This window comes from Epargyreus clarus, unplaced genomic scaffold, assembly GCF_041222505.1.
Source record: "Epargyreus clarus isolate Ecla_fem2 unplaced genomic scaffold, WU_Ecla_fem_2.2 ptg000012l, whole genome shotgun sequence".
NCBI classification, from domain to species: domain Eukaryota; kingdom Metazoa; phylum Arthropoda; class Insecta; order Lepidoptera; family Hesperiidae; genus Epargyreus; species Epargyreus clarus.
This window is the reverse complement of record NW_027332220.1, coordinates 11,959,968-11,973,843: the sequence shown is the minus strand read 5'-3', so window position 1 is coordinate 11,973,843 and position 13,876 is coordinate 11,959,968. Positions and strand designations below refer to the sequence as shown.

Here is a 13,876-nt window from a genome sequence, read left to right as displayed (position 1 = left end):
GATTAACCTTTAAAATAACTAGAAAGCTGATGACTTACCGACAATTATTTATTGAAAACAAACAAATTTTATATTTTAATTTTTTATACATATACAATACTTAACTAAACCTTTCATTTTTCCACATAATCAACGTCCCTTTACTCTTCATCTACATGTACCTATTGCTAACAACCAAATCTTGTCAATCAATGTCAAGTTTCTTAAAACTGCCCTGAATCCCGAAGAGGTTTTCGATATTAGCAGGCTTGCCTCCCACTCGCAGCGCTTCGTTCACTCTCCGCAGATTTTCCCTTTTGAAGTACTCTGGATTATCTTCGAGCAGCTGGAGGCTTTCATCTGGAAAATGATATTTTACATATTCTAGATCATAGTTTTCAATTGTATTTGCTGATTTGGAATTTAGCGACAGTGTTAAGCGCTATTCTGATTTTGGTTTGAAGGGCATGTTAAGAGATACACTTATACGAGATTCCAAGTTACTTATAGCAACGCTTCTGCGGCTCACCTCTTAGGACTCTAATCCTTTCTGAAGTTAACTATTATGTCAACGTACTACTAGTTACTACTTGCCATCAGGTGACCTATATGTTCGTTTCCTACTTCTATAATATAAATAAAGGGTAGTATTAAGGAACTTACTAGGTCTCAAATGAGAGCAGCCATTAAAACAGACATTAAGGTTATTTGATTGAAATAGCATCTCGTAGTAATTCAGATAGAACTAGTGTTATTACCAAGGTCTGAAATAAGCCTTTAACATCAGATAGACTACAAGTTCCAAATCATAAAGTACACTTACTCCTCAAACTGATCCAATCTTTCTCCTCCCCACCAGACTCCTTAGGCAGTGCCTTCTTCGGAACAAACTTTTCTAGAGTGTCCGATCCAATTTGATGAATGTGGATTATATCTAAGAGTTCCTTCTTCATAAATGGCCGTAACATCATCATGAGCTTGTCCATGAAGGATGGAGCGTTGAGGAAATGGACCTCCTTCAGTCTTATCAACATGCATTCCTGAAAACATTGAAGAAGATGAGATTAATACTTAATTTTTGAGAGCAGGCTACTACATGCTAGTCTGACTGCAAGTTAGGTGCTGATAGAAAACCTCAGTAACTGTAATTCGGTCGCGCAAGATATGAATTTATACGCAAAATATAAATTAAATTCAAAATTAATTCATGGCACGTAAAGATTTAAAAAAATAAAAATCAAAAGTACTTATGACTGACCTGTACGAAGTAAAGAACTTGTCGTACCGTCATTAGGTCCAACTTGGCAAGATGACCAATGACGGCTTGATCCATGTCAATTATTACGACTAGTCTGAAAAAATGGTAATTTTATTAACCGACTTCAAAAATAAGATAATCTGTATTCGACCGCTATGTATTGTATGTATGTCTGTTTGTATGACCGTGGAAGCCGATGGAAGTGGAACGGAAGCTTGAGTAAAAGACTAAGAAGAGTATAAAACATCTGAAGGTGCATCATCCACGCTACCGGCCGCTGATAAAATTTTGGGATATTTCATACATACAATTTCTTTTAAATTTTATTTCACTGTTACATCATTTTAAAATAATGCTGATCTTTTCAAGTAGATAGTAATAATGGGTACTTCTGCTGGCAGAATGCTCTGTGCTACTTTTATTACCAATATTAAATATACAAATAAAGGCTTACCCGGGCCACGTGCCTTCCTTGTACTGCACCAAGTCGAACAACATCATGAAGGTCCTGATAACATTAGCGAAGTGGAAGTTCCGTGGATCGTAGTTCAGCAACCTGGCGTAGATCGCCTTGTAGCCTCTCGTTGTGGGAGTTGGCAACGCTGTTATCAGCCTGGAAGATATTTATGATCAAAACAACAAAACAAAAAAATAACAAAAGACAAAGATGTAATAGATACTTAGGAAACTTCGGACTTGGATGTGGATACGATTTTTTTAAATAATATATCGTCTTCGGCTACAGATATGGATTATCCGATAGTTTTGCAAAGTTTCGGTTACGAACATTCGTTCATTTGATTTTATATTTTGTTACATACCTGAACAGCGCCGGCCTGCTCGGGCGAAAACTTACCATAGTGTGTTATTTAGATATCGTAGCTACTTACGATAGAGGAAAGTACATGCTGGTTAGCTACTTCAATATAAAGAAACAAGTCCTAGCACGTCAGTAAGTGCCGAAAGCATTAATATTAATATTCCGGTGCAGTCCTCAATATCCATAACACTTACACATTTTCCATAACATCTTTGACTTTCTGATCAACGGCGCGGTCCTTGAAAAAAGCAGTGAAGAGGGTTCGCAGAGTGAAGTGCAAGTCCAGCACCTGTTTCGCGACCTCCGGGCTCTTCTCGCAGCAGTGGAATGTGATCATCAGGTCTTGATCTGAATCAATAACGAATTTTTATATAACTATTTCTACCTAATAACAGCAGTATTAGGCGCTGCTGTGTTCCGTTTTGAAGGGTGAGGTCAGGGAGACATACTTTTCCGAGGCGTTCCAGTTTAGTCTTCAGGGGTAGCGGCGCATCTGTGGCCGACCTCAGGTATAGATATTCCTATCTAATCCTATCTGGGGTTGATTACAGATGTCAATGGGCGGCAGTAGCCATTTACCATCAGGTGGACTGCATGCTCGTCTGCCACTCCTATATTATAAAAAAAAAATCTTATTTACCAAAGTTTTACGATGTTTATTTTGTGAAATACATTAACTAGCGAGCAAGCATTTCCTTATAGTACTACATATATAAATGGATATATGTAAGCACCCCATATATACTTATAGTCCTACATGATGTCGGCACACATGTATGACTAACCTTGAGCATTATTCTAAATATCTCGTTAAAGTGTTTCCTCCTTATCCTACCCTTCACACCACAAAATGATCAAAATTGTTCTACTACGGACGCATTGGTACCACCTGGAGGTGGTACCAATGCTTCCGTAGTAGAACAATTTTGTGTAAGTGATAGTACATGGATGTACTATCACTTATTTACGATAGTATATTGTGATTATATAATCTTGAACGGAAGATAGATTAGAGTAAAGGTTAACAAGAACATCAATCAAGAGTCAAATCAATAAATTACTATAAAAAAGATTATAAAAAGTCGAAAAAAACAGCATAATATCTTCTGCGTTTTAATGGCATGCAATTGACAAGAAAATTGACCATCAAGGAAATTGTGGGAACAATCGTCTACAATTGCAATGAATTAAATCAATTATGTATGTAACCTTTGTTCTGTTATAATAGGTAAGTACATATTACGGACAAAAGATACGGTAACTGTAATTATGACATCGTTTAATTATAAACTCATAATTGTGTTCTATTTATATCATTAGAAGGTTTTTACTTAATTTGCCTTGTTGGATCGTAATAGTTGGTATGTATGTGAGGGTGAGGAGTGATAATCTTGCTTGAACAGTGAGAACTAAGAGTTCTTCAAAAGAAGGTATGAAAAGTCTTGTTCTCAAAAATGTATAAAGTCTATCAATTCGCACTTGGCTAGCACGGTGGACAATGCTCTAAACTCTCTCTATACTCTCACTTAGAGAGGATAGTAGTGTCCAGCAATTGCATGCTCGATAGTGTGAAAATTGTATTAATTAAAGTATAAGTCTTGTATTTATTTTTAATAGGATTTATATCTCATTTATCTGCATGTGTTCATAAAAGTTAGTCAACGATTATAATTTAAACAATGTAAAGATTTTATCTTCGTTTTTTGAGTCCGATATTTTCTGTTTGTGATAAAAAATGAATATGTGAATTGTTTCATACGACTTCAAAAAACAAATACTAAGTGAGAAACCAAAGTAGTAGATTTAAATGCAATTCAAATTAACTTAAATGAATTGAATTAATACAGAGATGATGAGTACTTAAGTTGATCACAGATGCATTACTAGCCACGGGAACTAAGTTACAATACCTGGAATATGTGGTACTTGATTAATCTTTTACGCGGAGAAATCCTCATGATTCCTTTTTGATTTATCTAACAATATAAGCTATAACCACCTTTTAACAAACGAAGTAATTGTACGATTGTAACGATTGTACAGTCAAACCTTAAGTGGACCTTTAGTACTTATTAACATAAATATAAAGGTAAACAGGTACTGCGGGACATGTAACTATAAATAATTAAGAATAGCAGTAGATAGCTATTTACGACACAGAAACATACATGTACGTATTAAGCACATATATGCTACTTATGTCATTTATTAATAAAAGTGTAAAAATATTTATCTTACACTAAGAAATATAATATCAGTATAATCGTAAGGTGATACGTTTAAGCTGAAAATGTGAATCCATTTTTTTATAATATAGGAGTAGCAGACTAGCATGCAGTGTACCTGATGGTAAGTGGCTACTGCCGCCCATGGGCATTTGTAATCAACCCCAGATAGGATTAGACATTTCTACCAGAGGTCGGCCACAGAAGCGCTCTAAAATCCAAGATTTATGAGAAAAAAATGCATAACAGTTAATGCTGTTATAGAGGCTATATTTACAAAGTAGAATACTGTATCATACATATATAGGCAACATACGATATAAGCCACGTTTATCATATTCATAAAATGATAATAATCATTAATCGAGTGCTAAGGTACTTAAAATAAAAATATAATATACCTGACTTTTATATCGTGTGTTTATAAGGATAATAAAAGACCGGTATAACATGCTAAAGGAAAAATATTTTGTGCACAAGACTGGTATGTTGTTGCCTACATGACAGTTTCCTGGTGAATAATGGAGTACATACTTATATATTTCGTTACTTAGAGCCGATGCCTTCGTGGTTTTTTTTTTTTGTTTACCAGAGGGAAACCTTCAAAAGGTACTCTATGCCATGGGAGCGACGCAGGGTTATGTGAGATTCTTACCGCAGTAAAACCCCCCGGTGGGCGTCCTCGGCGTGCGTTGAGGTCTCCGGGATTTCCAAGGAACGCAACCAGAGTCATCTAAGCGCATTGCTACGTCGAGCTCCGCCCAGGTGAGCATGACACTTGCCACACTGTCTGGTGTACACAGCGGCATGCGGCCGTCCCTCCCGGGGTCGCTGGCCGGGCGGTTCGAGCTCCCACTCTTGTCGCCCTTTTAGTCGCCTCTTACGACAGGCAGGGGATACCACAGCCCTATTCGTGTTCCGTAACCACAGAAACAGCGTAGGGTTGGTGCCTACTGCCTACCTATCTTATAGTAATTTTTTCTTAGATTGAAGTACCAAACAAGCAGTTAACCTGTCGCCCATGTACATCTGTAACTAACTTCATATAGAACAGAGGTTCCATCTGAAGTCGATCACTCATGCGTTACCACTCCTGAGAATTAAGATGGGTCATATCGCATATTTAAATCATTAGGCACCCACTCCTTTCCACCTAAATGCAAGAACTGTTTTACGTTGAAAATAGGTGTAGCGGTGTTAAAATCTGTTTATATAGAGCAGAAATAATTTTAATTAGTTCCTAAAAATTAGGCTTCTAGCTTTACCTAGAACGAAGTTTGAGGGAGTCGAAAATGGCCTAAATTGCTTCGAGAAAAGAATGCCACGGCCGTGCAGCTTTTTATTTTTTTTTGTTCGACTTGCGGAGGCACCGTGCCTCCAGATTAATGTAAACTCACAGACATGCAAGTTTGCTAACAATGTTTCCTTAATTCTTAAGCGAGTATTAAAGATTATGTAACTGCAAGTTAATTACTGATTATACTGCAACTACTATCCTTTGCACTCTGGTCAAACATGGCTTATCTTTATTTTTTCCCATAGGTAATTAAAACAAAGAAAATAATAATAATACATATAAGGCAATTCATGGCAAATATATTAATGTTAAAAAATAAATCGCGAAGTGCTTATTCGCACAGGGAAAAATATATGCAAAAAACTGTCTATGAGAAATGCCGAAGAATAGCTGTTGCTTACATATTTTTTGTATATGTTTATATAGCAGCCACAGCAATACATACTATGTAATACACAGTTCTTATTTCATTAACATAATTATATATAATATATCTATCTATTTACAAACTTAAAATATATATACAATATACACAAAAAATATAATTTAAACAAAAAAAGAAATATTAAAACTTAAATAATTAAATATAAAACAATGAGTCCAAATCATTGCCTCCCGGTAGAGTCCCAAGAATGCTGGCTGCGTTGCCGCGTTGTATGGCCAAACTTATTCTTTGGCCAAAGTACGCACCAGCTCTTGGGTCTCCAGAAACGTCAACCAGACGCGACGACATTTCTTTGAAGAACCGTCGTGCTTCTGGCCCCCACGGACCCAGAGTCTCTACCGCAAACGGCACAAATATGTAGCCATCCCCCAAGGCTGCATATTTGCGCCGCTTAACAGATTCAGCCGCCTCTGCCGCACCTCCTGCATGCGTCGAGGTCACTGAAATATGGGATGGAGCCAGCGTATCCACGCAACTCACATCCCATACAAGCGACCTCCCCTGTTTCCAGGGAACGAGAGTCATACCGTCGGGCCGCTTGCCATCATCACGTGCAATACCATTCGGCTCAAGGCAAGCCGGCACGTTGATGGTAACAAGGGCCCTTCGGATGATATCGTTGACACACGCATGACGCGACAAGCGACCAGCACTGCGGCGGCAAGACAGTCCGTGGTGGCCAAACTGGCTGACATTTTCACCACAGAGACAGCGATGTGGCTCATTTGTTTTCATACCTAAACGCAGGCAGGCACAAATTGAAAATGATATATTATCAAAAAACGTACCTAAATTGTATGATGGTAAAGCCTGCAGCCAAAAACCTGACTCTTTTTCAGAGACTGCTAAAAGACGAGCCCGCTCTGAAAGATTTTGTGAATTGTCTAAAAGTTTTTTTTGGTAAGATTTACAAATGGGCTCGTCCCACAATCTCTGAACAGTTTTGTTATCAGGAAAATTTTGCCCTGGGCAGGCCAATGTCCAGGCAGTTTCGGCTTCGTTCACATAAGCAATTTCAAGATTACTAAAAGACATTTTATGCAGTATCTTGTCAATTAAACTTTGCGTGCTATGTGAAGAAGCCAAAAACGCCGGTAAGGATACACTGGAAATTTTGCGAATTCCCAAACCTCCGTACCGAATAGGAAGGGAAGCCTGAGACCATGCATATTCGGAAAGATTACAATTAAGAATTTTGACAAGAGTGTTTCTAATGAGTGAATCCAGAGAATTTAGAATACTTGTAAATTTAAAAATAGGACTACATCTGCATAAATATGTAAACCTTGGAACGAAAAGACAATTTCTAATAATAAAAAAAGCCATATGAGAGTTGATTTCATAAAGTCTGTAAGAAATATCATTGAATTTCTGAATATGTTGATCTATGAGCGTTGTCACAGACTCTAGAAATACTGGAGCACCGAGGAGTTGAAGTGGATTTTTATATTTACTATGTAATAATTATAGTTTAAAAACTAAAAACCACGCTAAAATCGCACAAGGTAAATCGTTAATCCTGACTCCTGACAATCCTGATGAGGAGAATGGGATAACATTTTTAAAATTATGTTTGTCATCGGTTCTTGTTAATTGTTCAAAATTTTAAATTAATCGGACTGTTCAAAGTGGGTAAAAATCGAGTTCAAGTATCCGTTACATACATAGATACAACCCAAGCTACAAAGCGTGATAAAAATTTCAAGTGTCTATCTATTACGATTCATGTAATAGAGCCCTGTGACAAACGGACAAACAGACAGACAGCGGAGTCTAATAAATAGCGTTCCATTTTACCCTTTCGTTATGAAACCCTATAAAGCTGGCAAAGTGCGAATCGGATACACTTTTATATAAAAAATATGTTTGGAAATAAAAAAAGTTTTGGAAATAAAAAATATGTTTTTTCATTCTGTTTGCTATCAAACATCATAGGGCCGGGATCACATTCGACGATTGTTATAATTCGCTGTATTACCTTAGAATTTACACGGTTATCAAAAGGTTCAAGGCTATGAGTGTTATTGTTTTTACAATTTACAACAACCAAAAAATAAGAAAATGAGCACAATTTATATCATTTCAAATAATGTACCTACACGTCATAACACAAGTTTTTGTAATAAAAGTAATAGGAACTATAATTAGTAAGTATAAGCAAACTATAAATAACAAAGAACATAGAATATTAGTATTAAGTTTTAGGACATATGTATATTTCACCTTGACATAAAGAAAGAACAATACTCACCTAGACCCAAAACAGAAATCTAAATTCGTCAATCAGATGAATTTAGATTTTAAAACAATTCTGACCGAGAATCGAACCTGAACCATCTGGGCGTGAGACCAATATGGTGACCGATTCGCCACAGGGGTCGTCAAATAATTATATTTATAACTCTTCATTGGAAAACCACAGCGCTTAACATTGCAACCTTTTAACCCTCCTTTGTTACCCTGCTCCTCTCAAAGGAAGATCCCCCAAAGATATAATCCGTGGGAAACCGCTAGTCCGCTCTGAAGTTGTTGCGAGCAGGTGTAGTCATACAATATGCTATGGCGACGCGATTCATTTCTTTATTCAGAGCGGACTAGCAATTTTACGAGGACTGACTGTACAATTTTACTTACTACCCTTGATTATTTGTAGAAATCAAAACTTTACCTGTCAAATGTTCCACTGGTAAGTGTGGTTGTGTGCTCAACCATTCCCTCAGTTTTCTGATGTCCTCCGGCGAAATGTCCGGGTTCTTTTCATATTCCTTCTCCACGGGAAATCCGTTTACTGGTGCAACCATTTTTGAACTGAAATGATTTAGACAATTATATTTGGCTATTTCTAAAATATATTTACTTTCTAACATTGTTTACTATTCTGGAAAATAATTTTCAAATTACTTATTTGACGGATCTTTAAACTATGCATTTATAATTTAGACTATTAGTTGCGTCAATGAACAAAATAAAATAAGAATAAAATAAAACCTAAAATGGGCAAAATTCTGAAAAACTCAGAAACAGCTTGGTTTGTTTAAAAAACTCTGAAGTCGGTCAAAAATGTGTTATTTGAGCCCTGGTGTGTTTTTTTCATTATCACACCATTCAATTCAGATCATAATAATATGTTATTGATAAGTGGTCACTGCTACTTCCGTAAATACAGAAGTCCGTACTTTTGTACGTTATAATCCCGTTACTTTCCCACTGCTGGACACGGGTCTCCTCTCAAAATGAGCAGGATTAGGCCGTAATCCACCGCGCTGGCCAAGTGCGAATGGGTAGACTTCACATACTTTTGAACACATTTTTTTAAGATTTCTCAGGGATGCGGGTTTCCTCCCGATGTTTTTCTTTAACCTTTAAGCAAGTGATAATTAATTTCTATTACCAAAATAACTTCGATAATTCAGAGATCCGTGCCTGGGATTTGAACCTCGGACGCCTCGATCAAGAAGCCGGGTTTCTTAACCAATAGGCTATCACTACTTACTTTTGTAACTCCTACTACAGAACATCCTATTGTTACCAACATGCTAATGTGCTTCACAGACATGTTAATTTAATATTAACAGTAACATAATACATAATATATAGCTATGTATGGGTTGATGCAGTTTTTGCCCTGTACTTCACGATATTTAATTGTTGTTTCGATCCGAATATTAATTATTTATTTTTAACTCTTTAGTGACATGGAAGTCTATTACATTTATTTCTTATTTTTTCGTACAAAATGACATGTGAATATAAGAAGTATTACCACTAAAATACAATCAGAATGGAACAGTAAACACAGCCGTTGGTTCAGCCGACCCTAAAGTAGTATTCACAACATACCCACTACCGTCGAACTAACGACCAACACTGGTGCATAGAGCCGTGCACAGAGCGTGTAACAACAATCCGATACAAATGGTCTAAAATTAAAAACGCCGTAATTATTATTTAATTTTATCATCATCATCATCAACCCATTACTGTCCCACTGCTGGGCATGGGTCTCCTCTCAGAATGAGAAGATTAGGCCATAGTCTACCGCGCTGGCCAAGTGCGTATTGGTAGACTACACATACCTTTGAGACATTTTTTATAAGTCTCTCAGGTATGCACATTTCCTCACGATGTTTTCCTTCACCTTTTTTTTAGCAAGTGATAATTAATTTCTAATACTCACATAATTTCGAAAAATCAGAGGTGCGTGCCTGGGATTTGAACCTCGGACCCATCGATCGAGAGGCCGAGTTTCTTAACCACTAGGCTATCACTGATGTATTTACACTTATATTATTTAACTTTTTACATTTAATTTTAGCCGACAACGAAATGTAACGTTTTTCCAGCGAATGTTTGTATGTCTCATTCTTTGACGCGCTGCACAGCCCAAGTAATTTAATGTAGTAATGAACTTTTTAATACTTACTTTTTAAAAGCAAAAACAAACAAATGTCCACGGTTCCACAATAGAAAATTAAGTGTTAACGCCCCACAGACACGATTATCTAGATCTTAGACTATTACCGTAATGATACGGAAAATTAAATAAAATCTTGTTGATCTTGACCCAAATCTAAGATTACAATCACGTTAAACCCTTCAATTCGCAAAGACGGCTGACCTGAGATAAATTCGCAAGTTGACTAAGTATCTCAAGTTCGAGGAATATAAAGAGTTGGTAAAGCCTCAATATGGTAGAGGCGGTAGCGGAAGCGTTAGCGATTTTTGCTACTGTTTACCAACTATTGTTTAATTCTAATTAATTGAATGAATTTTAAATTGAACACTAACTCTAAGCTAGCTACAGATTTATTTTTTTATCAGATATGTATTCACTCTCTCCTAATGACTGAGATAAGCTCAAATTATATTCCAATACCATACTAATGTGTATTAATTAATACTTATTGGGAGTTTTCTTGTGGCATTCTGTGACACTGCATGAGCGTATGAATTAGAATGCATATTTTTTCCGCGTACGCTTACTCATAACAATATGTACATAGCCTGCAACTGCCTTCAACCAACCGTTAAGCGCAATTAGAGATGTACCACGCAATTATAAAATAAATACATATTAAGTCGGATTGCATTGGGTAAGAAGGAAATATAGATTATATTAAAAATGCACATCATTAATATTATTTAATAAAACGGGGCGGTTTTACCTGTATGTCTAGTTTCTTAGTCACTTGTTATTAGAATGTAGTCGATTGTAGCTCGACTGCAATGCTGACCTCACTTATTGAAGTTCCACTTCTTTAGCGGCACTGACAGAGAAATGTTCGTTCGAGTATGACGTCATAAAATTAAAAAAAATGAAAAAATATGAAAAAAATCTTTTACATACTAATATCCTCATTCAAAAATTGTTGTTTTTAAATGAGATTGATGTACATAGTTCTTGCCGAAAGTGGGCCATACGAGCATTGCTACCCCTGAGGTCCAAAATGGGACTTCTGGTATCGTATAAAGGTATATTTCTTGCCACATCCTGCAAATTCCCGTTCATTCGCGTAAAGGGTCCCAGGTTCGATCCCCGGCCCGGCCATTCTTTTTCTGGGTCTGGGTGTTTTTGTATTTGTCTTTGTGTGTGTCAACGTCACCCATGATAGAGTGAATACTAGAGTGGGGCTGTAAGTGTAGAAGGCGTTTTTTTTTTTTCTTAGAACACAGCAGGGCTAGACACCATTGTTGTAAGACTTGGTGATGATGCCTCCGAAGTCGACCCATGGGAGGGTTTACAGCCTTTAAATTTTTCTTTAAATAATACGAGACCAAGTCGCATAATTCATTTCAACAGATAGATTTAGTTTTATTTTATACAGTGACTTTATTAGTATTTAATACTTCCTTAAAATAAAACCTATTTCGTTTTTACACGGAAAGCAATATTTAAGTGCTTAAGTCTGTATTTAAAACTAAGAAAAAGGTACATTTTAAAATATAATCTAACGTTAAAATAAAGTTGCAAGTTGTTTCTTTTCAAACATAACGTTATTTACTTTGTACAACATGCATAAAATATCATTACGTACCTATATACCAATAAAAAATACTCTTTTAAGTGCACTCGCAATTTATTATTTTTTTACATTTGTTCAACTCTAACAATGATTAAGACGTGATCACCATGGATTCTGGCACGACTGAATTATACATGGAAAAGGTTTTGCATACCACATATTGTCATGAGACCCTGCACCCTTGGTATGAGTTTATACGTTTTTACAAAAAATGACAGTTTTTGTTTTTGTTTACGTATTTCCCCTATAATTCCAATTCTGATACAATCCGCAAGGGAGTTATAGGAGTTGGGCGTCGAGGAAATAATGGCAGTCTATTTCGCGAACATATTAAATTTTTATTTAAATTTAAACACAACTTGTAACAAAATAAAAAAATAAATGATGTGATAGGTAGAGTCACTTTCCACGATGGAGGTGAACTGTTCCCATGTCGGACGGCCACCTGCACGTGGGACGCGCCTCGTCAGCGTTGGCCGTTCCGCGAAGACACGATGCAGCGTGAGAACGGCGTAGGGCTGGCGCGATGCATCCTTAACGTGTAGGGCTGTCCCTTACACGTAACTAGGGGCGCTAATTGGAAATGTATGGGCAAATACGTAAACAAATACCAAAACAGTAATTTTTGTTATAACGTGAAAACTCATACTAAGCGTACTGTACACGCTGAAAACGGTAAACATGCAGTTATATTTTCTATTTTTATATTCTAAAATCGAAGTAGCAAATGAGTACCCGGTGGTAAGTAGTGACTGCTGCCCATGGACCTCTACAACTGTATGTAATACTAGCTGACCCGGCAAACGTTGTGATGCCATATAAATAAAAAACTGTTAAGAATGAACAACCCTTATCACTTAGGGGTATGAAAAATAGATAACAGCCGATTCTTAGACCTACTGAATATGCATTTAAAATTTGGTAAAAATCGATAAAGCCGTTTCGGAGGAGTACGGTAACTAACATTGTGACACGAGAAATTTATATATAAGACAATGGTTCTACCTGAAGCTGATCACAAATGCAATTATTTCTGAGGACTAACGAAGTAATCAGAATCAAATCAAATATGTATATTCAAAATAGATTCTTAAGATAACTCTTTATGATCGTCAATACATCTGCCACTTCACAAGGTGTTTCGTTATGGAGAAGAAGCGGCGAAAGAAACTCCATAACACACATCTTTTTTAAAAAAATAAATGTTTCATACAATGTCTCTTAACCTAGTAGTATATGTGGAGCTGGGGCTACTTCAGACCACACCGTTTTATCGGTCAAATAATCACTCCGCCTACAGTATGCTTTTTTACATAGAGTTTGTTTAATGACAAGCTTAACCTTTTTTCTGTGATATCAAGATGTGGTCGGGTATTTTATTGTAGTAGCGAATACAGTTACCCATGAAAAATCTAGCCACCTTACATAATCTATATTTAGTTATTGACAATTTATTTCTATTTCTAGTATCAAAGTTATGGTGGCTACTATTTTTTTCAAACATATCAGTGTGTTTTCTTATAAACATTATATTTTCATAGATGTCCTGACTATGCACCGCCAATATGTTAATAGTGGGAAAAAGTTCAATTGTAAACCAGGGTTCTACCTGACGCTGATCACAAATGCAATTCCACATCTGAGGACTAACGAAACGCAGAACTGCTTCCCGCTGGAAATAATCAAAATCAAATCATATTTTTTTCTAAATAGATTCTTTACAACTCTCTTTGGACGTCAATACTTCTGCCACTTGACAAGGTGTTTCGTTATCGGCGAAAGAAACTCGCATAACACACATCTTTTAAAAAAATAAATGTTATCTACAC

General features: G+C 36.4%; 1 protein-coding gene across 1 annotated transcript; it reads right to left on the bottom strand.

Moving 5' to 3' along the window:
* Positions 1-32: 32 nt before the first annotated feature.
* LOC140746443 (clavesin-2-like) lies at positions 33-10,663 on the bottom strand. Its single transcript, XM_073078597.1, has 7 exons — positions 10,448-10,663; positions 8,693-8,832; positions 2,252-2,405; positions 1,692-1,850; positions 1,238-1,331; positions 803-1,019; positions 33-339 (listed from the first exon to the last, which is right to left on the bottom strand). Exons 2-7 carry the CDS (start codon positions 8,823-8,825, stop codon positions 185-187), a joined length of 912 nt encoding a protein of 303 aa, XP_072934698.1. The 5' UTR covers positions 8,826-8,832; positions 10,448-10,663; the 3' UTR covers positions 33-184.
* Between the last annotated feature and the right edge of the window lie 3,213 nt (positions 10,664-13,876).